Source organism: Protopterus annectens, chromosome 14.part0, assembly GCF_019279795.1.
Source record: "Protopterus annectens isolate FY-2018-M chromosome 14.part0, PAN1.0, whole genome shotgun sequence".
Classification (NCBI taxonomy): Eukaryota; Metazoa; Chordata; order Ceratodontiformes; family Protopteridae; genus Protopterus; species Protopterus annectens.
This window is the reverse complement of record NC_056748.1, coordinates 70278584-70304636: the sequence shown is the minus strand read 5'-3', so window position 1 is coordinate 70304636 and position 26053 is coordinate 70278584. Positions and strand designations below refer to the sequence as shown.

At 39.6% G+C, this 26053-nt stretch overlaps 1 protein-coding gene across 1 annotated transcript in view; it reads right to left on the bottom strand.

Annotated features, from left to right (window-relative positions):
- Positions 1–298: 298 nt before the first annotated feature.
- The window catches only part of TET1 (tet methylcytosine dioxygenase 1), a 1437723-nt gene continuing 1411968 nt past the window's right edge, over positions 299–26053 (bottom strand). The window contains exon 11 of the mRNA XM_044055524.1: positions 299–2573. Within this exon, the coding sequence (XP_043911459.1) occupies positions 1489–2573 (1085 nt within the window). The 3' untranslated portion in view covers positions 299–1488. The remainder of the gene's footprint in view (positions 2574–26053) is intronic.

Sequence of the window (26053 nt, the reverse complement as noted above, 5' to 3'; positions counted from 1 at the left end):
CTTGTGCTGAACCCATTTTATCAATGCCAAATGCCAGCACTGTAAAGGCTTCTAGATTCTTTCATCAACACTGGTAAGCTGCAGATACAAAACTCTGGCAGTGGTAACATCTGTCATCAATGCTATCATCTTGTTTCAGGCAAATAAGTCATTATTAGTCAGGACCCCCAGTTTATGATCTGGTGATGGCAATGCACAAACTTTCCAAAGGTACATGTTAGGAAAAGACCTAAACTCAGCAAGTGCCTAAAAAGAACCAGTGGTTTTGAGGGTGCACATGCCCCTCAACTGTCATGCAAGGAGGCTGTACACAGGCCAAAGAAGGAGGTATGGATACCCCGAATGCTAGTGCTCAATATTTTCAGTAAGACTTGGAAAGACAGGACACAGAAAGATGTATGTAAATCTTCCACCATGAAAATAATATCTGCATAATCCTTTTGTTAAATCAAATTAAATTGAAATTAATTGGTAAGGCTTCCAGTGTTTACTCTGAAGTGCTTATAGCTCTTTACAAATAACTCTATAAAAACGTATTTAAAAACAGTAATGATAGCAAAACTCATAGATACAGAACTCCACTGTGGCAGGTAGCTTACCTCTCAATATATAGATCTATTTACAGTATTTTACAATTCTTAATAAACATCTATTACTACACAATTTCAAGTTATTTTACAAAGTAGAAAGTGCTTTTTAAAAAAAAAACTAGGTATATTTACAATTAAAAAACAGATTACTAGACAAAATATTAAAAATAGCCTCCAACCATTCCTAGTGGCATTAAAAAAATGTGTTCTTTATCTGCATAACATCTGAAGACTCTGCACAGGCACATAATACCAAAATGATACTTGTCATCTAAAAATGATTCTGTTGAATCACATGGGATGCGACAATTGAATGGAAGCTACTAGTACACCTAGCACTATGGAAGGGGGAGGGTCAGGAAAATAAAATAAAATTATAGCTTATTTTATCTTTTAAAGTCCAACAGGTATGTGCATCAGAAGCTGTACAGGGTATTAGATGAGACAGATTAAAAGCAAAATAATAAAAACATTTTTTTTCACACTCGCCAGACCTGAATCTGCTAAAACTTTTTAAAAACATTTTACAGTAAAATTGCAGTAAACAGGCTGCATCTGAAAAGCACCATTTTAAAAATTCCTTAATCTAAGATCAGTTCTCAAGTTAAAACATTCTGTTTGAAATAACCTCTGCATTGAATCTATTTCATTTGCACCAATTGTATACAAAACACTACATTTTTTTCTGAGATTCTAAAGCACCACTTTTTTCTTTTAGAATATCTACAAAATGCATCACCAACTGTTATGTCACAGTTTAAAAAATCTTTTTTTACCTCAGCCGCAAAATGGTTGAGATGAATAAACAGTAAAACACTCTTAAAACTTCTTTAGACAGCACCTTTAAGAACCATGAATTACTGCATTGAGGTAAGGCAGTAAAACATTTATCAAATTCCTACACCCAGCGATTGTAAGGTCCTGTGACTTGAGTAAGGGCATATGTAGATACAGTTAGCACCCTGTCCCTAGTCAGTGTCAGTGTTTTCTGTGAGGGAACTTTGGCAATGTCACTGACGTCAATAAAGAGGTCTTTATTTGCACTGGTAGACATTTTTGATTTTCTACTGCCACTTCTGCTGAGATCAATACCTAGTCTCTTGGCTTCTTCCTCTCTTTCTCTTGCTCTTTCAGCCATCTTTGCTTCCCACTGGGCAAGTCCATGGTTTGGCTCATTCAGACTTTTATGTTGGTAGAACACAAGAGAAATACGGGTAGGACAATTTCTGTTTGGCTTTTTTAATGGAGTTGTGGCATGGAGTTCATGCCTAGCACATTCAATTAGAATCGAACCATGAGATGGAGCAACAGCAACACCACCAATGTCTTCATCAAGGAAGTTGTGTTCACTGTCAGACCACACTTCTTCTGCTTTTTCATTCTGGTCTAAGCCACTGAATTTTTCTTCTGATACTTCACCATCATACATAGTACTCAGTCTTTTAATGTTCAAATCTTGAGACTTAGAGTAGTTGTTTTCCAAATTAGATGCTCCGTATCCATTAAACTGATTTTCACTGCAATTTATTCTGCGACTGGCCTGGAAGACTGTACTATCTTGTGTGCTGTAGAGATTAGACACCATTAACTGCAGCTCATCCTGGCCTTTGTTTTCTTCACTTACCTGGCAATCCAGCATCTGGTTCAATAATCTGACATGGTCTGCTTGTTTGGAAGCTTCACTATCAGACAGGACATGAGACAGGCTGTCATTGTCATTCAGTAATACTTCTGTAGAGCTGTTGGCAGACATTCCCATGAAAGGAGGTGCAGAATGGTGAGTACCTTTATGCCCAATATATCCATATGTTTGTGGAAGGCTCTGTTGACGGCTGTTTAAATCCCCACCCAGGGGGGAGATGGAATTACATTTTTGTAACAATGAATTTTCAACCTTTTTGCCAGCACATCGGAAGCCACTGGGCCCATTACGATACTCCTTTTTCATTCCTGATGAATGCAGCAATGAACTTCTTTTGGTTCCTTAAATAAAAATACAACAAACACAGTGACTTAAAGTACAGTGTGGCAGGCATCAGGTACAACTACACTGTTTTTTTACTTAGACTGAAAATGTAAGCCTGAAAAAACAATTTGTCAACAACATGAAAGAAATCTGTCATTTTTAAATAACTGAACTACATTTTCTGGGGTTAAGACCACACAGCCTACATAATGCTTTCCTGGGCTTGATTCCCATGATATTCTTTACCAATCTGTGTAATTTTACCTATTTATTTGGTACTTTTCCATTAAACCCCTACCACGCATTTTAGGATCTGTACTGGTGCCTTTTGGCTTATTTCTTCCCCCACGGCTTTGGATCGATAGTACACGTTCTATTTCCCAAACTGTTTAGTGTTATCTTCTTTCAAGTGTTGTCCCCTTTGCCGTAAATCTCTTTTGGTGATGACTCCTGCTTACAGTTATGAAGAGAAGATGTCACCCAGTCCCCATTGATATGATGGTTACAATCACATTTGCTTTCGTGGTAAACTGAAGGTCATCTGCAAATCAGACAGATGACACGGCTTTCAAGTAGTGTATTAAGTACTAATACTTTGTATGACAGCCTTTCTGTGCAGCTGCGAGGTTGACATTTTCTGACTCTGATGATTATCATGTTATCGGTTCTATAAGTTCGTTTTGAAAATGGCTTAATATTGAGCATGAGCTTTATGAGTAGGGCAACTTTCTATATTAGCAACTGAGTTTTATGCCTGTTATTCTTAGTACAAAAAAATCGTGCATGCTGATACAAAATATGCTTATGTTAACTTTAGAAATGAAAAAGGGTAACATTAAAAAAACAGTCAATCATTTTAGCTGTTTGTCTCTTATAATTTTTGCCTATATCCCTGATACTTGAGCAAACAAGTGGAGAGCTCTGACATGCAGCATCTGCTTGCATTTGGTTTACTGATTCCATCTAATGACATGCGACTTTATGAAAAGGACAGTAGTGTTTAGGTATAAATAGTGAGATTGGGCTTTGAATATATTTAGCATTTTCCATATCCCCTATATATTTTATGTGAGGAAATGTTTAACACACAGAACGTCACCAAACGTTCACTGATCTTAAAGTTGAGGAAGTACTGCCTTATCGCCACATTCATAAAATTCCCAACTGTCAGTCATAGCAAATTGCAGAAATAAATTGTGTTGGCATAATTTGAAATGAGGCACTTTAAATTTAACATTCAGAGTTTAACAATAAAGTGGATTCATCCGCATTGCTAAAATACTCTTGCCAAATATGTCTTAAAGAAATACAGACTTCTTTTTTTACTAAGGCTGCTAAACTATACGTTAAAATGCATGAACCTAAAGACAGTTAGCAATAGCTCCTAAAATGCGTGGTAGGGGTTTAATGGTAAAGTACCATTTATTTATTTATTTACACCTTGTAGGGTGAGTTAGTCCTACTAGGTCAACAGCCTTATGTTAATTCAGAGGAAGTCAGTGAACAAGATCAAAGCTTCTGTGTCACATGGAGAGCAGACACATCAATATACTGAGTCTTATCTGGCTAAATAAAAAGCATAAGGTGACTCATAATTTGAAATTTCACTTTGAGCACTGCTTAACCTCCCCCCCCCCCAGCCAAGATTTCCTATTACTGTTTCACAGTTCATTAACTAAAAGGAAATAAGGTTACACATTTATCACATAAGGGGATGCTGCAATCCTGACCAAGTGTGAGGTACATCTGATGGAATGTTAAACTATCTGCTTGAGTTCAGGTTAGATCAAATGGATGTAAATGATCCCTTATCGAAAAGAGTAAGGGAAGTTCCCCGATGCCTTGGCCAAATTTTTCCTATTAGTGTAAATACCACTTTGAGTCTCCCCTGAAAAAGAAGCCACTAATCTAGTGGGCTAACCTGGTCAACAAAGGATAAATACATACAATTAAATAAAAATAAATAATTCTTGATTCTCATAAACTGTTGTCACAATGCTTTCATTTTAAAAAACAGATGCTACAAGCCACAACATTAACTACTTTAAACAGTCAAAAGTTTTGAGAGTGACCACTGCATGCATACAGATCAGCTAAATATTTGATATTGTACAGATGGATCCTGTGCATTACAGATTTCCTTGGCAAGTCACAAATATTTTTGCTTTGTAAATAATTAAAAAATAGTTTTGCACCCTGTACTACTAATAGACAGAGGCAGCTCCTAATGGACACAGGCAGCTCCTAAATGCTTCATCCCATGCATGACTCTCCTTAAATTATCTAGGGTATGATTCCAGTTATTCTAATTAGGAGTATTATATAATTATCAACCATGGGATGGGTAAGGCCAGTCTATAATCAAATGGGATTGGTTATTCTGTACATAAAACTGACTAGGCTTAAAATGGCCTGCAAGGGCATCTAGCTAAGTACTTACCTATGAATCTGTGTTGTTAAACAAATAAATGCTGTGCAACTTGAATGCACAATATATCAATCTTTAAACTAGGACTACATATGCTATATGAAGATTCAACACATACTGTGTAGTAACAGGTTTAACACATGCATTCAATACAAAACAAAATATATATTCAGCAAGAAGGATGTTGTTATAATATATAGACCTCACCACTTTAAGAACATCCATTTGAAGGTAAATATATTTTGCAGATATTCTGTCAAATGGAATAAAACAAATTACAGTGTTTTAATACATCAAAGCAAGTTTTTCCCACAATATGAAGTATATGTTATAATTAAAAGAGCAAGTGGTATTTTGTCACGGAAATAAATATCTCTAACTCTGACAAAGAATTTATAATCTTACCAATAAGTTAGTGGTGGACCAAATATAATGTTTCCATTGAGAAGGATTATCTATAGTCTGTAACATGTAATGAATATCTTTCAGGCAAACTCCAGAAGATGGGTCTGGGGATTCACAGACATACTGCACCAGTGCATACAAGTATCTTGTACAGTATGTCTTACACACCACCACAGACTACTTTGAATCATGAACATGGAGCTAGTTAGTCCATGTGTACCACGGCTATCTTGTGTTTCTGAATGGTGCACCGGAGAGCATGGTAAGCTTTATTATACTAAGTGTAGCTGTACTCGGGATGTCTAGCAGTGTTGTGCAGCCTAACAGTGGACACCATAATAAAGCAGTCTATGCTTTACAGTATGCCTTATCATTTAGCTATCTGCAGCTAATTGAGAAGGAATACACTAAAAACTGATGCTGCCTTACTATGGTGTTCTATTATTTGCTGTCCTGACTGTGTGTGAATTGTAAAGAATTGAGAGTCTGTTGATATGACAGCAGACAAGAATTCAATACCATATTTTAGTACATGGAGCACCATAATTGCGCTTCAATATCAGGAAAAAGACAAAGATAGTTAAGTGCTGTTCTAGCGCAAGACCTGTTATTAACAGCTCTTGGAAAGGTGCTTAAAACAAGTTATGTACTTACCATAACATTAAAAGTTATGTACTTACCATAACATTCCATCTGTGTTGGCCATTTTCATTCATGCTCAACCTATGGGGCTCAAATCCGATCCCTAGGCACCGACTCAGCCGTTAAAGTAGCTTGTGGTAACCAAAAAACTATCGAGCTTCTCACTTACCCATAATGCACCCTTCCTAAGTACCGCAGATCTTGTTTGCTAATAGAAGTAAAAGAAAATATCAGAAATATACAGAGAGACTATATCTGGAACTCAGTACAAGGGCACCCAAGAACACTCACTCTTCTAGGAGTTCAAAGGTAGGGGGCTGGTGGGTGGAGAGTTGAGGAAGAATGAAAATGGACAACACAGATGGAACGTAATGGTGAGTATATAACTTCTTTATCTGATGTTGCCAATTTTCATTCTATCCTCAACCTATAGGACAGAGTCCTCAGCTACATTAGATCATGGGTGGACTCAAGGAAGGATGTTTCTCAGCACCACTGAACCGAATGATGCTCTATCCTTGGACAGCAGATCCAATTTGTAATGAGTAACAAAGGTATGAGGAGTAACCCAAGTCACTGCTGCACAAATGTCATCCATAGATGCTCTAGACTGGAAGACAGATGAAATTGCCATTGTTCTAATTGAATGGGCTCGTAAAGGTTTCGTCACTACAATGCCCAATTGGTTACAAATGAAAAATAGAATTGGTGAGCCATTTGGCCAAGGTTACTTTGGTGACTGATTTACCCAGTTTAATATCTGAGAAGGAAACAAATAATTGCTCAGACTTCCTGATATCCTTGGTTCTATGAAGGTAAAAATGCAATTGTCTGTGAACATCTAATAAATGTAAGAAGTATTTACCTTTGTTCTTAAATTTTGGAAAAAATACTGGTAAATTAATGGACTGATTGACATTTGTCTCTGACACCACCTTTGGTAGAAAAGATGGATTAATACTCACGGATACTCTGTCTTTGTGAAAAATCAAATATGGTGGTTGGAAAGACAAGGCTTGAATCTCTGAAATTATTCTTGCAGAAGTTCTGTCTACCAAGAAAACAGTTTTCCAAGAAAAAAACTTGAGATCACACTTAGCTGTTGGTTCAAAAGGGGGGTGTATGATAGCCTGCAGCACCAAATTTAGGTCCCAATGGGGAGTAGGGTCTTTATAAGGGGACTTTAAAAGAAAACTTCCTCTCAGAAAGCCTTTGCAGAGTTTATGTGAAGCAACTGAAGAACCTCGGAAACCAATATGAAAACTGGATATTGCTGCTAATTGGACTTAGATTGTCAAAGAAGCCAACCCATCTTTGAAAAGTTGGGCTAAAAAATCAAGAATATCATGAATAGGAGCTAAGAAGGAATTAGTGTTATTTTGGAGTGCCCAGTGAATGAATCTTTCTTATTTAGTGGAATATAACTTATGTGTAGATGGCTTATGAGAAGACAGGAGTGTGTGTCAGACTGGAGAGGAGAACATAGGTTGTCTGGCTATTAAAGGAATTGCAGAAACCAGGCAGTCAGCCTGAGATTGGGTATATCTGGGTGAATCATGCCTGTCAGGTGAGACTGGAGGTCTGGAGTTGGATGCAGAATCCAGGGTTGGTGAAGGAATTGATGCCAAAGGAAGGAGAACCAAATCTGTTGAGGTCAATACAGTGCAAAGAGGATTACTTTGCTCTTTAACCTGGTCACATTTGGCAGTAATTTCAGGATTAATGGAGTCGGGGGAAAGGCATAAAGATCTAAACCAAGAACCAGACAGATAGCTCAAACGGTACATGTCACCATCACATCTAACTATAAAAAGCAGCACGACAGAACTGTGTATCGACTAAAAAGAAGTTAATTTATTAAACAAAGATTAAGTGCTTTCATCAGTGTGTATTGTAGACTTCATCAGAATCAATAAAATCAAACTGGAACAAGTGTAAATAAACCTCAGCAGTAAATCACATGACTAAAGTCAGCAAATAAAGTAAAAATCACATAAAAAACAACCTTCCCCATTGTAAGTTAAAAGTAGTATTACATATTCATTGTAACCAAAATATACATACTAAAAATGTCCTAAAAAAATCTATCATGTCTATATTAGTATATAAAAAATGTAAGTAAAAATATATATAAATGTCCTACTAGTAGAAATCTAGTAAATATATGACCGAAGCCTCAAAACACTAGCAATAGAAATGCTCTCATTCAACCCTGGTGTAGTGTGTGTATTCAGTTTTATTTGCCAGAAAGGTTCTTTTAGTTTAGTAGTATCTGGCCAGGGTCCCCCCCTAGGGTCTTTATCAGTCATCTCTAACCCAAAAAATACAAAGCTTTGTGTAGTTGACTTTAAAATATGTTTGGATAGGGAATTATCAAGTGTGTGCTCATATATTTGATCTTTAAATTTATTTTGTGTCTTACCTATATAAAATCCTTCACAGTCTAGGCATATCACTGCATAAATAACTCCAACAGAGTTACAGGTACAATGAAACTTTGCTCTAATCAGGTGTTTGTTAATAGTCACAGTTTCCTTGTTTGCCATAAACTTACATTGTCAGCAAAATCCACATTTATAGGTACCTGGTTTTCTGTTGGAGTGTCTAGCAGTCATGGAATCCTGCATTTCTAGGTAGTTCTTTAGTGTTTTTCCTTTTCTATAAACAACACTTGGTTTATTTCCAATCAAATTGACCAAGCCATCAAAACAAGAAAACACTCTCCAATTGTTAGCCAAAATCCTAGGGATCTTTAAATCATCAACACTAAACTTAGTACTACAGGAACATGAATATTTCTTCCCCCTGATGTTGTCATTTTCCTTATTAAGTTCACAACCATTTTCTATTTCAAGTAAAGGTAAAATTATTTAATTTTCCCTTTTAAGTGAAAATTCATCAAAATACTTTTGTACCAAACTGTCTGGGTAACCCCTAGAAAAAAACATCTCTGCTAAGACATGGCATTGACTAAGAAATTCAGTTTCCTCTGACACCATTCTTGCAAGTCTAACAAACTGCCCTTTCACAATACCTTTTTTCTGATGTTCAGGATGGCAGCTTGAATAATGTAATAAGTTGTTTGAGTACGTGGGTTTTCTGTAAATAGTACTCATTAATCTTTTATTGTGATGGCCTTTACATACCTCCACATCCAAATAGTTCATTCTGATGTCAATATAGTTATATGCAAAATTTAAAAAAGGTGTAGTACTGTTCAAAAAGCAATAACATCATTAATTTCTGTAACAGGTTTATTCCAGATGATAAATACATCATCCAAAAAATGAAGATATACGCTCCGGGGCTTGTTTTTGACTCTATTAAAAATGAATTTTTTCTCCCACTGGAGCTAACACAATGTTAGCAAAAATGGGGGCACACACGGCCCCCATAACCACACCTGTTTTTTGTAAAAAAATATTGTCCCTCAAAAAGCACAAAATTATTTTTAGGGATTGCTTCCATAAATAAATCTAAAATGTTAATTTCTTCATTATTAAAATTAGTAGATTCTACCAAAAAATTGTGGAACCATTCGAGGTCATGGTATCATGAGGTATAACATTAAACAAGTTGGTGACATCAGTATTGAAAAAAATCATGTCAGTAAAATTAACTCGAAAATGTCCAAACAGCTTTTCAATTGAATATCAATGTATTTAGCCAAGGGATGGTTCTTTGATCTGCCAGCATTAACAATCAGTCTAAGAGGGGGTTTGTGGATACTTTTATGAATCTTCAGAATACTGAAGACTGATGGAACTGTGGGGAACTTGGAACTTAAAAAAAGGAACAAATCATGATTAATTTGCTCCTGATCAAATATGTCGTTCCGCATTAAATCTATTTTCATATAAGAAAAGTTATCAGGATTAATGGATGATTCTTCATAAACATTTTCATCAAGTAAATGATCATTCATGCAGTTAACATAATCCAACTTATACATAACAACAACCCCTCCTCCTTTATCAGGTTTCATAACCTGAACGGTCTTGTTCTAAATAAGTTCTTTAAGTAGTTTGTATTCAGAGCCACTAAGACTGCGTGTAACATGAATGTCCTTGTCCATCAAAAATGCCCTAAAATCAAACTCACACAATTTCTCAAACAAAATAAGAGATAAAGAAATAGGGGGATTAAACATACTTTTCCTACACAGCTCCTTTGGTTTAAAATCAACAGTTTGGTTGTTAAATAGTAGTTTAAAATTGAGTTTCCCTAAATAAAGTTTTAAATCAATGATAAGGTCCTCAATCTTGGACCTTGTTGAGGGAACAAAAATAAATACTTTACTTTAAAAAATTGGTATACTCCGTTTCGTAGTGAAAACCAGTATAATTATAAATTTTAAAATCACTTTTTGAATTAGAAGTAATTAAGGGTCTGCCACGTCAAGAGGAAGGAGTTCATCACATGGTAAACTAATAGAACAACTTAGTTCCTCCTCCAGTTCAAATTCCTTCATAGTTAGATGTGACAGTGGAATTTATCATAAAGAAGACTAGAGGATCAAGTGTGAAGAAGAGCATGCCTTGGTGACTTCCCACGTGGGGGGATCAGAGAGAAGTAGCTGCTGCTCTTGTTGTTTAGGGGAGAGACAAAAAGATCACAGGATGGCTAACCCCCATTGATGGAATATCCTTTCCGTCACATTTTGTTTGAGGGACCATTCATGAGGTAGAAGAATGCACCTGCTCAATTTGTCTGCTATCACACTGGACTTCTCCGGAATATGCATTGCTATGAGAAAGCGGTTGGATGAGATCACCCATTGCCACACTCTGACAGCTTTTTGACACAAGGGGTAAGATCTGGTTCCCCCTTGTTTGTTGATGTACCAGACTACTGAGATGTTGTCTAAACTACAATCGTCCCCAAGGGGAGAGCATCCTTGAAAACCTGCAATGCTAAGAGCACTGCTTTCATCTCTAAGATGTTGATACGGCCTATGTGGTGGACCAAGTGCCTTGGACCATTTTTCCCAGAAAATACCCCCTCACCCTAGCTGGGAAGCATCCATGGTCACCTTGCCCTTGGCCTGGGGGAGAATAAACAGATGGCCTTGTAGAATTTGATCTTATTGAATCCACCATCTAAAATCTTTTTTGCATATATTGGTGAGCCTTACCTTAGCTGACATTGGTTGGTGAAGGATAGATCATTGCACTGATAGCAGCCACTGCAGAATTCTCATGGGAAATCTGGTCAGCGGGACCAGAGTTATTGCTGCCACCATGGACCCTCGAGTCCGAAGAACCAGTTGTGCTGAAATCTTGTTGCTGCAAATTATTTTAGTGACCTGTGATCTGATTACGTCCTCTCTTGAAGGTGGGAGTGAGGCTATTGTTTCTTTTGTGTTGAGGATTGTTCCTATGAAGTTTAAACTTTGAGTGGGCTTTAGATAAGATTTCTCATAGTTTATGGATTTCTCTAGATGTGAACGCCTCTAGAGAATGTAGTCTCTTGCCTTCAATAGTTGATGCCTGGTCGAGGTAGGAATGAGCCAGTTGTCTAGATACGGAAACACCCAGAATCCATGCAGTCTCACGTGAGCTGCTACTACTGCCATGCACTTGGTAAACACACTGGGGGCTGCAGTGAGACCAAAGTGCAGAACTCTGAACTAATAATGACTGGCTCCTAGCCAGAAGCATAAGTACCTCCTGGATCGCTTGTTTATCTTTATGTGATAATTCACATCCTGAAGGACTGTCGAGCAATCTAGTCACCCTTTTCCAAAAACTGACGAATGGACTGAACTATGACCATACCAAACTTGTTGCATTGAACTCACTTGTTCAAGTTGCTTAGATCCAAGATTGGTCTCTAGATCCCTGTTTTCTTTGACACTAAAAAGAGTATTGAGTAAGTTCTGAATTCTCACTGGTCTGGTGCATACCTCTCAGCCTGCAATCATCAAAAATCTGGAAAAAGGCCCATGAAAAATAGGTATAACTGGCCAAAAATCTGTATGCTAATTAATACACAATTTGCATACATACTTATGTAACCCCCACCCACTCCAATGGAATTGTTGTATACCAACTTCTGCAAGCAAACTGAAGAACAGACAAAATATTAATGGCATCATCTACTCATCAGCATTATGTGTATTTATCATGTATAATAATGTACAGAGTGTGTGTGTGTGTGTGTGTGTGTGTGTGTGTGTGTGTGTGTGTGTGTGTGTGTGTGTGTGTGTTTTTCTTTATACATTGTAATACCCCAGCACCAAGGCCCCATCAGACGACTCTGGTTAACTACTGGAAATAAGTCAACTCCCAGTCCTAAGCCCACCATTACAACAATTTTATAAATTATCAGCTTTCTATCATATAAATTTACAATAACAAAAATGTTTCTGAAATACCTTATAATTTCTTAAGCTTACAATATCAAGCACTTAGCTAGCATACATTCCTCAAATCTTACACTTTCTTCATGGTGAATATTTCAGTCATGCAAAACATACCATACTAAATAATTACAAATATTGTACACATGATGCATACTAATATTATATTACAAATACTCCCCCCTCCCCATTTTACTGACATTTTGTTTTTTTTTTCCACTTTATATTGTGATCATGTGCCCACCTTTAGCTACAATCTGAATCAAAAAATCAGGGACATTTGAGAGGTATGCATGTGTACACTTAAAAAAAGTGGCATTTCATCCCATCAGCCCGTGAATCTTAGCAGGTTACCCAATATTACCATAATGTAAGCAAAAGACCACATTACAGAGCTCATAGGTTCATAGGCAGGTACTAGGCTATCAGCCCTGGGGCCTATACAAGCCCAGCCAAAAAGGTACCCCGGCTTTTACCGCCCAAGAAAATTATTTTCCTGTGCCACTGTCGAGCAGAGCCACAGAGGTGATCCCCAGGGTGAATTTCCTATTTCCCATCCAATCATCAAGATTTTTCTTGAAGAGTGCTAATGAGGAACTTTGTTTGATATAGATAGGTAGTTTATTCCAGAGTATGGGAAGTCTCTGGGAAAGGAATCTATCCCTCTGGCATGTTCTGTTTATTGTGGTGACAAGGTTTAGGTCCCTAGAGCATGTAGCTCGGAGGTATTGTGATTTCTTTAAGTGGAGCATGTCCAACAGCTCTGGGTTTGACATAGCTTTGTATGTTAGGCAGAGATCATCTCTGAGTAGGCGATATGCGACGGAGTAAAGCTGGAGTTTTTTGAGACGGTCTGCGTAGGGTATCTGTTTGAGATGTACAAATTTTGATCTTTGAACTGCCATGTCAACAACGACACTTAGAAAACTGATCACAAACTACTTCATAGATTCATAGGTGTTTACTAGGCTAATGACCACAAGGACCTTTTTAAGTCTAGCCATGCATCCCAAATCTCTGACAAGTTCTGATACCCTTGATAAGTGTAAGCATGGGCCTGGGAGATGAACCATTTACAGGTTACCTGTTTGCATCAGAGACATAGGTACCAAACCAAGGATGAATTTCCGGTTTCCCATCCAGTTGTCCAAGTTGCAGTTGCATTGGTTTAGGGAGGAACTCTGCTTCACATGGATGGGGAGCCTGTTCCATAGACAGGGTCTGGGAGATGAACCATTTACAGGTTACCTGTTTGCATCAGAGACATAGGTGCCAAACCAAGGATGAATTTCCAGTTTCCCATCCAGTTGTCCAAGTTGCAGTTGCATTGGTTTAGGGAGGAACTCTGCTTCACATGGATGGGGAGCCTGTTCCATAGACGGGGCAGTCTCTGGGATACATACTTATCTTTACAGCAGGCCCTACTTATATCACAGGCAAGGTTTAAGTCTTTAGAATGGGTAATTCTGGTACTGCTTGTTTTGTGGATATGCAGGAGGTCCATCAGAGTGGGGTCTGACAATGCCCCTGTATGCCAGGTATAGAGCTCCCCTCAAAAGCCTGTAGGAGACAGAATACAGGGACAGGGCCTTGAGGTGGTCTGCATAGGACATATTACTTACGCCCCGTATTCTTTTAGTGAGGAAACTCTGTGGATGTTCCAGTTGTTGGATATGCCTGGTTAAGTACATACCAAAGGGGGCATTGTACTCAACGATAGGTCTGATGAATGCCGAATACAGTGGAACAATGACTTACTTGGACTTAGATGCCATACCTTTGTTTATAAGTTGCGCCACATAGAATGATATCCTCACCACTGTAGACACGTGATGATCAAAGGCTAGATTACTTTCTATGTGCGTCCCTAAGCCCCTGACTACTGGGTCAACTCTAAGGAGTGTGTTGTCAATATGATAGTTACCAGGGATGGATGACTTCCCAAAGGATACTGTTATGCACTTCTTGGCATTTAGTTTTAGTCATGACTCTGACACCAGTTGTTTGTCTGTGTCAGCCCCTCCTGGAGAACATTTGTGTCAGTGTGAGATTCAATGACAGCTCCTAATTTGCAATCATCTGCAAATTTTGTCATCCAGAGACCACTGACATTGGCCTTGACTTCTGTGAAGTAATTGCCAAAAAGAAGTGGTCCAAGGACTGATCCCTGAGGGACTCCACTTGTAACTGGCCTCTTTGAAGAGGTGGATTCCCCAATTCTAACTTCCTGGGTCCTGTCTGTGACCAAGTTGTCTATCCACTGGGTGACATATGGGGTTTGTATCTAACCTCTTGAGTTTGTCAACAATGCCTGAGTGGGGTATTGTGTCAAATGCCTTGGCCAGGTGAAGGTTGGCAGTGTGTACAATTTTGCCCTCATCCATTGCTTTGATGTCCTTCTCAAAGAAGTTCACCAGGTTGAGTATGCATGATCTGCCCTTAACAAAACCAAACTGGGTTGGGTCCAGTGTCTGGAGGTTCACTATATCTCTGTTGATCATCTCCATGATAATTCTTTCCATGGCTTTACATATAACACTAGTGAGACTTATGGGTCTATAGTTTCCAGGGTCTGTAGATGGCCCACCTTTGTGCAGAGGGATGACTGTTGCCTTTCTCCATTCAAGCCTGTTTGGAGGCTTACAGTTAAAATAGTAATTCCAGAGCCCCTGATAGGTCATGTTTTATGCTATTTAGAGGGCATCCTGGGATATTGTCTGGGCCCATTGATGCAGTGTTCTTGGTCTTAGAGCATTAAGGACCTGTTCCCTACTGATAGTACGGGGAGTTATATTTGATATTTCCTGAGGGAAGGTTGAGGGGGAGAGAGGAGTAAAGTTGGAGCAGAATTTATCAGCCAGGAGGTTTGCTATATCTTCTGGCTCAGTATAGGTGGCTGTATTTACAATGAGCTCTGCACACAATTGTGTACTGCCTTTGAGGTTGCGGACATAACTAAAGAATGCTTTGTGGTTGTCCTTGGCCTGGGAGGCCAAACTTACCTCATATTTGACTTTGGTAGACTTTATTTGTCATCTGAGTTGTTTGTTTAGTTTAATGAGGCTGCTTTTGTCCTGCTGGGTACTGCACCTCCTAATTTTTGCCATGATTTTCTTCCTCCTGTTATACATCCAATTGATTCTGTGATTCCACCAGGATGGCTTGTTTTTTGAGTTAGCTCTGTACTTCTTCCTGGTGGGTACAGCTGCCTCTATGCAGCTATTAACATGCTTGTACAGGGTTTCTGTGAACAGTTCTGCATAGGCAGAAGTCTTCTCAGGGTTTATATGGACTTGAACTTTTGCCAGGTTCTCACTTAATAGCAAGAGGTTAGCCTTAGAATAGTTGCTGAATATTCCTGGTTTAGCCGGGGGTCTAGGTTTTATTTTTACTTCAAAGGAGACTATTTTGTGGTCTGACCTTACCAGGGAAGGCCTTACAGTAAGGGTTGTGCAGCACTCTCCCATATTAGTGAGGACTAGATCCAGTATGGTTGCACCTCTGGTTGGTGTATTGACTATCTGGTCCAGGGAGTTTGTGTTTACAAAATCCAGGAATCTCTGTACATGTACATTTGATGTTGTACAGGATTCCTAGTTAATAGTGGGGTAATTAAAGTCACCCATGAATATGGCATTGGTTGGATGGTTAGTGTTTCTAATAAGTTTAAATACATGGTATGGGTTTCCTGGGTCATAGGTCATAGAAGGGGACCTATAGCTTGCAAGGAAGTGGTACTGGATTTTACCTATTGTGATTTGAACATGGAGCAGCTCAAGTGCATTGTCCTGTTTGACCAGCATTGAAGTATATTTATTTTTGATGTAAATAGAGACATCTCCGCCTTTAGTCCCTGCCTGTGAAGTATCTGGTCTAAATGTGTATAACCCTGCACTGTTATTGTGCTGCTCACATCTTTAAACCACATCTCAGAGAGTGCATAAACATCAGCATTCTCTAGGGTAAAGAGAGTTCCAGGGAGTGGAGTTTGTTGTTTAGGCTCCTAGCATTGAGCAGTAATACATTTAGATTTTCTTGGTTTTGATTTTCTATGTCGGAATTACTTTCAGTTTGGCATTGCCTAAAAAAGGCACTATGGGGGAAGAGAATGTTTTAGCTAATATTTGAAAGCCTACAGAGGAGAGGTACAGACAATTCCTGGCAAAGCAGCGTGGTCTGTTGACCATCTTCTTCCAAGCTGACAAATATTGCACCCCCTTAGAACAATGTTAAGAGAGGAAAATAATCTAGTTCATCCAAAACAACCTGCTGGACTGAATGTAGCTTAAAATGCCAACAAAAGTAATTCCACAAAGAAATTAAAATTACCTTTATGTAGACATAATTTAGTAAATTATTATAGGTACCATACAGGCAGCTAATGCTAATCCTATTATGCTAACTTGATCTTTTAAACTTTTCAGTCACGGACGAGATATTAAAGCCAAAAGCCTCACTGGCACTGCAACTGCACTGACATCATCTGACTGGGTGGTTCTGTCGGCAACAGAAATTTGATTTTGTCCAAAGCCTAGATGAAGTGCTAGATGAAGTGTGTGTGTGTGTGTGTGTGTGTGTGTGTGTGTGTGTGTGTGTGTGTGTGTGTGTGTGTGTGTGTGTGTGTGTGTGTGAGAGAGAGAGAGAGAGAGAGAGAGAGAGAGAGAGAGAGAGAGAGAGAGAGAGACAGAGACAGAAAGCGACTGTGCATGTCTTCCTGTAGACGTAATTTGGTAAATTATTATAGGTACCGTACAGCTAACTCTATTACGCTAACTTATTTGATCTTTTTAATCTTTTCTCACGGTCCAAGATAAAGCCAAAAGCCTCAGTGGCACTGCGACTGTGCAGACTGACATGATTTGACTGGCAGCTAAATCTAGCTTTAGTAAAATAAGTGGGGTTTTTTTTGTTCTTTTACCTGCAGTTGGAGGAAGTTGAGTCACATGAGGAGATAAATGTTTTCATCCTTCCTGTCCTGGCTGATCCTGCTGCACTGTACGAGTATGGCCTGGCTGCTGCAGTACTGCTATGCCACCCGCCCTTCCCTGCTATTCAAACTAAATCCATAACATGAACATTCAATGCACGAACGTAAAAAAAGGAAACACAAACACACATTGATATATGAAAGGTATAGCCCCAAAGCTACTGTTTGGAAGAACAAAGTCCACTACTTTGCTGATATCAGACACCTTGAATTGGATTGACTGATAATGAAAAAGTGATAGGGGAAGCAGATGAACAAAAAACAAACAAACAAACAAAAAAATCATATAAGTCTGTTTGCTATGGGCTCTCAGCTAAGTGTGTGCTTAAACGCATTAGGAAGAGTAAGGGAGTGTGTTCAAATTAATAATTTAATCAATGAGAAGAAATAATAGGAGAACCGAAAATTAATAAAGCACTTTAACATGAGGCCGTTTACACTGGCAATCATTGATCTCAGGAATTACTTGATCTTCCAAAAACTTATTCAATCAGTGTTTATAGTTCAGGTGGTCACTATTGTGCTCAGTTAAACTGCAAGTTTAAGAAATGTAGTGAAAGTAAGGGAGTGTTATTCAAATCAAATAGCTATATTATAAAGGAAGAACTGGCAAACCGAGCATAATCTTTGATCACTGGATCATTCGTGCTATTCTAGCAATCGTTTCTCCTAAGTAAACTGCAAGTATTCAGGTAGTGTCTGTTTGGGAAATTCAGGTATGCATTCCATATCGTGCTTCATTGAGATATAGCCAGGAATAACTTAATTTATTGACCCCAGAGTTGTAAGTGCATTTTGCAATGACTGAATGTAACATAAACAAAGAAAAACTAACAGCAATCCAAATGAAAGTTAAATGGCTGCCACAGTATAATATGTTTCCAGAACACAGTCCGATCTGAATTCCGATGGCAACAACTTAAAAAAAAAAAAAAAGGGGGAAAAAATTGGGCCTCTTGGGAATTCATAGCACCACATTATTTTGCCCTCAAAACCGGTAAATACTAAGGAATTTGGTACGGTTGAGAGGTATGGTCTGGTGGGACCTCTTGGATTCTAGCAGCTTTTGTACCTAAATAGTTACTTGTTCCCTCTGACTGGGTGGAACATCAGGGATTTTCCTGCAATGGGGAGGAGGAAGGGAAAATGGTATAGTATATCTTCTGCACCCAGGTGTCTGATGTTATTTCTAGTCAGGTTCTCTGGTGCAGGGACAGTCAACCCCGGAATGCCTCCAGAAGATGGAAATTGGGCCTCCATTTAGGAGTGCTGGAAGGGTCTGCCAAAGAAAGTTTTTCTGCATCATTGGTTTTGCAGGCCTCCTCTGCCGCAATGATGCTACTGGGGGAACTACTTCCAAGTGTGTCTTGAAAAGTCCCTTGGGATTTTTTTGAAACACATTTTTCCAATACTTCGCAGATTCCTGGAGAAGAATCTCTGAGGAGTGGAGAAATGTATGCCTACGGCAGACAGGGTCTTCCCATCTTCCTCACACCTGGACAATGTGTCTCTTACCTTAGGGCCAAATAAGGATGTGCCATCAAAAGAAGTATTGACGAACGTAGATTTGAAAGGCTGCACAAAGTCATACAAGCCCATCCAGGCATGCCTTCACATGGAGATGCCTAAACTCGCTGCTCTACTCATTCCTTCAGCTGTATGTGAAATGAGCCTCATGGAAGAGTTAGAAATAGACTGGAGGGTAGCCAACTGAGAAGTAACCGAGGCCTGTACTTCCTCAGAAACAGATACTGAGAGAATTTCTGAAAGCTCTTTAATCAGATTCCCCTGTAACCTAGTGAAATGTGCCAGGTAGTTCAGGGACTGTAACGAGAAGGTCACTGAAGCATAGATAAATTTCTTGAACCTATTCCTCACCCAAGACTCCTTGTTGGGAGGATGGACAGAGGAACTTTCCTCAGCTAGTTCCTTTAGTCCATAATTGCTTGCCTTTAGGAGAAGTAATAATTTTGTTCAGTCTCGAGGGATCGGCTCAGTGGTGTTGGGGGCCTTCTATGCCCACCGATAGATCAATTCAATGAGCTCTTCGGCAGGCAGAGTTACTCAGGAGGTAGATGGGCAGGTACCAAAAGTCTCCAGGTACACAGAAACCTCTGACAAAGGATTGTTGGACTTCCAGTCACCTCTCTGTTTTAGAATTTCTAGGAAGCTTCCAAAGGAGACATCATTAGGAGGTGACCTTGGGGATCCTTTGCCCTCATCAAAGTCTGTGTCTTCAGTGACGGATTCCTCTGGGAATCCAAGTGCTTTCTCTTGCAAATCTTCTTTTTAGGGACCTCCTCAATGGGATGCTCTGGGGAGGTATCAGAAGAAATGGGAATACTCTGCTGGGAAGCCTGGGGTTTCAGTACTAGCTGTCCCTGTGTGAAAAAAGGTTGAGACTCTGCATGCAGAGATGAAAAGGTTGGGGGCTGAAGATCTGAGTGGGGAGGAACCATCCAAGCTGCTTAAGCAGATATGGCTCTGTTCAAAACCTCAATGCTGACCTCTCCTGAGAGGGAAAGGACTCCAGATCTGAGAGGACAAGCCTCTGGATCCTAGTCCCTCCCTACTCTGAGGATAATCCTCTTGAGGCAGAAGTCAGAGCCAAGCTAATCTGAGCTGAAGCTCCAAGATGCAGAGATGGCTCCAAAAACTTTGGAGTTGATGCCAACACCTTGGAGCCGACAAGGCAGCTATGGCTCCAGGACGTCTCTGGCTCCAAATGAACCAAAGAACTCACAGCAAACATCTGATCCAAGGATTGGAGTATCTTCAAATTCGATGCAGACAGAACTGGGTTGGATCCAAAAACTATGAAAATTCAAAGGAAGTTAGAGGAGGATGTAAAGGAGGGGTAGTAGATGTCTGGAACTCCTGACCCGAAGGGGTAGGAACCCAGGAGACCCCTGACATACTCTGTGCCCAGAGAATTTTTCTCACAAATCTCTTTATGTCTTCTTTGGTCAAACTCATGGAAGAAAAAGTGGACATAATGGAAGGTGATTTTAGCTACTCCAGAAAGGGAGAAGGAACTCTGAATGGAACCAGGCCCAATGATGGTGCATACTGGGTCCTGGGTAAACCAGGTAGGTTTACAGTCAAATCTACTGATTTTGGTGTTGGATCCGAGAATGTCAGATCCAAGGAATCTTTTTTCTTATCCTAAGTCAGATCTGAAGAAGTAGACAGATCCATAGGGTTTCATAGCTTGATCTTCAGGTCCAAAGAAGTAGTCAGATCTGAAAGTCTGGGTCTCTTAATTGTCGGATCCACCAGATAAGTCATAACTGATACAGGCCTCTTCTTCATTTTTTCAGAAGTCTTTGAGGAAGAAGAGGAAGGGCTTGATGATTCTGACTTGCCCTTTTTTGTTTATCTAGAGAAGGAGCTCCAGATAAAGCCTCACTGAAAGCAGAAGGCATTAAACATTTAAGAATTTGTTTTTACATTCAACCAGAGCTCTATGGTTGAATGCATGGCAGATTGAACAATCCTGCTGGAGATGGAAGGGTCCCAAACAACAAACACAAAGTGTATGGGAGTCCAAAAATGGCATTTTCCAGCCACATTCCCCACACATTTTTAAGCCAGCCTTTTCTTTCTCTGTCGTTCTATCACTACAGAAACCAACAAGTGAAGAGAAAAACATTTTTATTAATAGAAGCTTTTTTTTTGTTTAGAGAGCAAAGGAAAGAAAAACAAAATACCAGCAATGATAAGAAAAGATGACACGAAGTGTAAAAGGAGAATATGAACAATAGTATTCAAAGGTACTTTTGTATAGAAAGAAGAGGAAGAAACAAAAGTTAGAGAAAATTGAAAATAAAGTAGCTGCTAGGTAATGGATACAGGATAAAGCCCGCAAAGAGAATTGAAGAACTTTAAAGCAATATTTACCAAGATTTAAAGGAAAATATGTTTTAATTTCACTTATCTGCTTGAGAACAACTGATCACCACATAGGTTCATAGGTAAGTACTTGGCTATTTGCCCAAGGGCATTTATAAGCCTAGCCAGAATGTGTTGGCTTTCCCCACCCCCTTAGATTAGTTCCCTGTGCCTCTGTCCAGCAAAGCCATCAGTTCCCTGCACCACTGTCCAGCAGAGCCATTAGTTCCCTGCACCACTGTCCAGCAGAGCCAGTGCAGTGATCCCCAGGGTAAATGTTCTGTTTCCCATCCACCCGTCAAGGTTTCTCTTGAAGAGTGTTAGTGAGGGGCTCTGCCTGATGTATATTGGAATCCTGTTCCAAAGCATGGGGAGTCTCTGGGATAGGAATCTATCCCTCCAGCATGTCCTATTTATCGTTGTGGTGAGGTTTATATCTCTAGAGCGTGTGGCTCTCTGGGATTTGTTTTTTTTTAGGTGGAGCATGTCCATCAATTCTGGGTTGGAAATGCCCTTGCATGTCAAGCAGAGATCACCTCTAAGTAAGCGGTATGCAACCGAGTACAGCTAGAGTTTCTTGAGTCTGGCTGCATAGGGCATCTGTTTGAGGCCAGTAATCCTCTTGGTGAGGTACTTTTGTGGCCTTTCCAGCTGTTGAAGGTGTCTTGTAAGGTACATCCCAAATGGGGCGTTGTATTCTATGATGGGTCTAATGAGTGATAAGTAGAGAGGCACAATAACCTTTTGTTCTAGATGCGAACCCTTTTGTGATTAGGTGGGCCACATAGAAGGATTTTCTAACCACCTTGGCAATATGATTATCAAAGGAGAGATTACTATGCACATGTAATGCAAACAGGGGCAAATGAGATCTGAGGTACTTAAGAAGGGTACATTATGTGTAAGGAAACAGCTCAAGAGTTTTTTGGTTACCACAAATTATTGTAACAGCCGAAGCTGAGTCGGATCCGAATCCCATAGGGTGAGGATAGAATAAAACTGACAACATCAGATCAACTGTTAAGCACCTTTTTAAGTGTTTTTAATATTGGGAGCCTGATTCTAAAAGATTTAATGTCAGCGTAAGTGACCTCTTACGCTGACAGCAGACTGAGAACATATGTTTTGGAATCTGGCCCCCGGAGTAAGTCTGTTTACAGAGAGGCCTTAAACTGAGAAAAGTCTTTTGAAATCAGGGCAAACTCTTTTGGAATGTGGTCCTGGGTCTTGCACTAGGCGGTTAAGTACAGTGCCAACCAACAAACAACAGTGGCAGAAGCAAAAACAAGTTTGTTTCTGCCTGCTGTATACACCTATCAGCTGTCCCTGAGTTCAGCTCATATTTTTCTGCCATGTCTCTTGTAAATTTCTTTCATTTTTCTAGTAAGTCACCGAGAATTACAGTCAGTCAAAAATACTAGAAATAGACTTTTACACTTCTTATTGTTTAGAATGCATGCTGATGCAAAACCTGTCATTCTAAGTGAATTAGCACAATATTTAAAAACTCACCCTGGTTTTGATCCTTTGACCTGCCCAGAAATAAAAAAAAAATAAGCTCATAGCTTTGCTACTACTGTCTGTTTGACAACACTTGCTAAAGGCTTTACCAGTTTTCAAAGCAGATTAGCTTTTTTTTTTTCCCCCTGCAATCTGAAGTACATAGAGCAGATAAAGCTCCATATACTACAAAGAATTAAGACAGGGTCTCCAGTCATAACCTGCCATTAAGTGTTGTCAACAAAGATGCCAAGATTCACCTCTTGAGGTGAATTTCTTAGCATTCATGTCTTTGAACACATAATAATATGGTTACGGTCAAAACCCAGTCATAATCCTTTATATTGTAATGAGTGGATCTGACGCTGTGTGAACTGTCACTGGAAGGAGCCCGACAACATCACAATGAGGAGATGGATATGAATTGGTGGTGATAACAGGTTTGCCTGATTAACAGGGGACTCTTCTGCCACTAGATATTTTCTACTTTGCAACAGACGTTTTCCTTTTATGTGCTACCACTTTGCTCAGCCATGTCTGCTGGACATCAGAGTAGCAGTGGAGAGGGACAGGTGTGCTGCCAAGTGGAATGAAAGTGGTAGCATATGATTGGCTTCCTGTACCTTAACCTCTTGGGATAAGCTGATACTCCAGGGCCATTCCTTTTATGAATGGTGTACAACTGGTAGGGAGGTCAGTTGCAAAGGTACTCTGGCCACGGAGTACAATGCCTACACAGTGGGTTAAGACAGTATACAAAGTCACACCTCATTGGGTACTTTTTCTTATGAATCACTACAGGCTTTGGTATGTCAATCTATGACATTTCAAGCCTGTTCCATGGAGCACAGTGTTCATGAATAGCACCCTCAGAGTGCAGTACCGTCAGGCTAGCTGGCATATCTTGCACAAAGAGCTTCTCAGACTGATTTCAATAGCATGAACCAAATCTTTCCACCAAACAGACGACTACCAAACAATATGGTTAGAACTTCACAGTACAACAGAAGGCTAATACTCAGAAACTGACAGATATCCAGCAAGTGGTCTTTCTTCACATAGAAGGAATCGCTGTCCTACTTTTTTAAACACATAAAGGCAGATTCTAAAATGATTCACATAAAAACACTGCACCAGTTTACCAATGCTTATGACTTGTGATTTCAAATCACTCTGGGAAGTATACTACAAATGATGATGTTTTGTATACAAATCCAGCCAATGAAGCCATATGCCTAAATTTAAAACATAGTAAATATAAAGTTATGTACTCACCATAACTATGCGTCTGTGTTGTCCATTTTCATTCTTCCTAAATGTATGGGTTATGGATATGACCTCGGATCTGACTCGGCCGCATACCACACACAGACTTACAGATCCAACTCTTGAACTCTTTCCTCAACCCATAATGCCCCAGTCAGCTTACAACACCTCAGACTGAGTTTGCTTCCTTATACGCTCTAAGATTGAAGATGAAGGAAAGAACAGCAGCGCTACGGCTCCAACCTGGAACAAAAGATTGCACAATATCTACAAGGTCACTCCAGAAGATGAAAGGAAGGGGGAAGGGGGATGGGGAGTTGAGGAAGAATGAAAATGGACAACAAAGGTGCATATTTATGGTGAGTAAATAACTAACATCTGATGTTGTCTTTTTCATTCTTCCTTAACATATGGGACAGAATCCCCAACTATGTGAATCTTTGGTGGTCCTCATGGAAGGATATTCCAGAGAACTGCCAAACCAAAAGCAACTCTGTTTCTAGAAGTTAAATCTAGTTTGTAGTGAGCAATAAAGGTATGAGCATTGAACCAAGTAGCTGCTGTGCAGATGTCATCAGTGGAAGTTCTAGACCAGAAGGCAAAATAAGTGGCCCTGGATCTAGTTGAATGTGCCTTAGATGGCTTTGATAAGGAGAGGCCTTGCTGAGTATTTACAAAAGACAGGTGACTTTAGAAACTGGTGATCCCAGCCTGTTTGGTGAGAAAGAAACAAACAAGTGGTCTGTATTCCTCAAATACTTTTCCTGTGTATATAAAAATGTAGTTGTCTGTCTTCATCTAAAAGATGTAGCATGTACTCTCCCTTATTTGAAAAATTAGGGAAGAAGACAGGCAAATTAATTAGGCTACTTTTGTTAAGAAGGATGGGTTGGTTCATTAAGTAACTCTGTCTTTTATGAAAAATAATGTAAGGGATTTGTATGACAGAGCATGGAGTTCAGAAATTTTCCTTGCAGATGTAAAAGCTACTAGAAATAATGTTTTCCAACACAAAACATTTAAATCAGTTTTGGCTGAAGGTTCAGAGGGTTGTTGTGTCAACCCCTGAAGTACAACTGTCAAATCCCAAGGAGGTGATAGATCTTTCACTGGGGGCTTGAGTAAGAAGGTGCCTTTTACAAAAGCTGTGCACAATTTGGAAGATGTTAAAGAGGAAGCTTTTTCCTCCTGAATGAAAATTTGATATAGCTGCTAACTGTACCTTGACTGTGGAGAAAATAGCACCTTCCTGAAAAACAGACGCTAATAATTCTAGAAATGAAGAACCAGGAGCAGTAAAAGGGTCAGTTTCCTTCTTAAAAGCCCAAACTGAAAACCTTTTCCACTTACATCTGCAGATCTTCCAGAAGTTTTCTGGGGAGATAAAAGTATATCTCGAACTGGGAAGGAAAGCCTTTACTATCTAGCTATTAATGGAATTGGAGAAACCATGTCGTCAATTTGAGGCCTGGAATATATGTATGCTTCATCCCTGAGGGATGTGAGAGAAGGTCTGGACTGGGGTCCAGTATTCATGAAGGATAAAGAAGAAGAGACCAAAGGAAGGGGAATCACATTGGTGAGGCCAGAAGGGGACAATGAGGATAACTGAGTTCTTCAATTGATGTGCTTTTGGTAAGAATTTTGGAATCAGAGGTAACTGGGGAAAGACGTAAAGGAGACCAGAAGCCCAAACATGGACTAGAGCATCTCTCAGTGACTCCCTCTGAGGTGGGATTAGAGTAAAATACCTGCTGCACTTGTGGGGAGATGCAAAGAGATCACAGCACGGATGGCCCCAACAACAGAAAATCTTTTCCACCACTCGTGAGGTAACAAAATGGACCTGCTGAGTTTGTCCACTAGTACATTGGATTTGCCCAGAATGTGCATTTCCACAAGAAAGCAGTTGGAGGAGATTGCCCACTGCCACACTCACATTCCTCTCAACAAAGGGAGTAAGACCAGGTTCCCTTTGTTTGTTGATGTACCCAACCACAAACATGTTGTCAGTTTG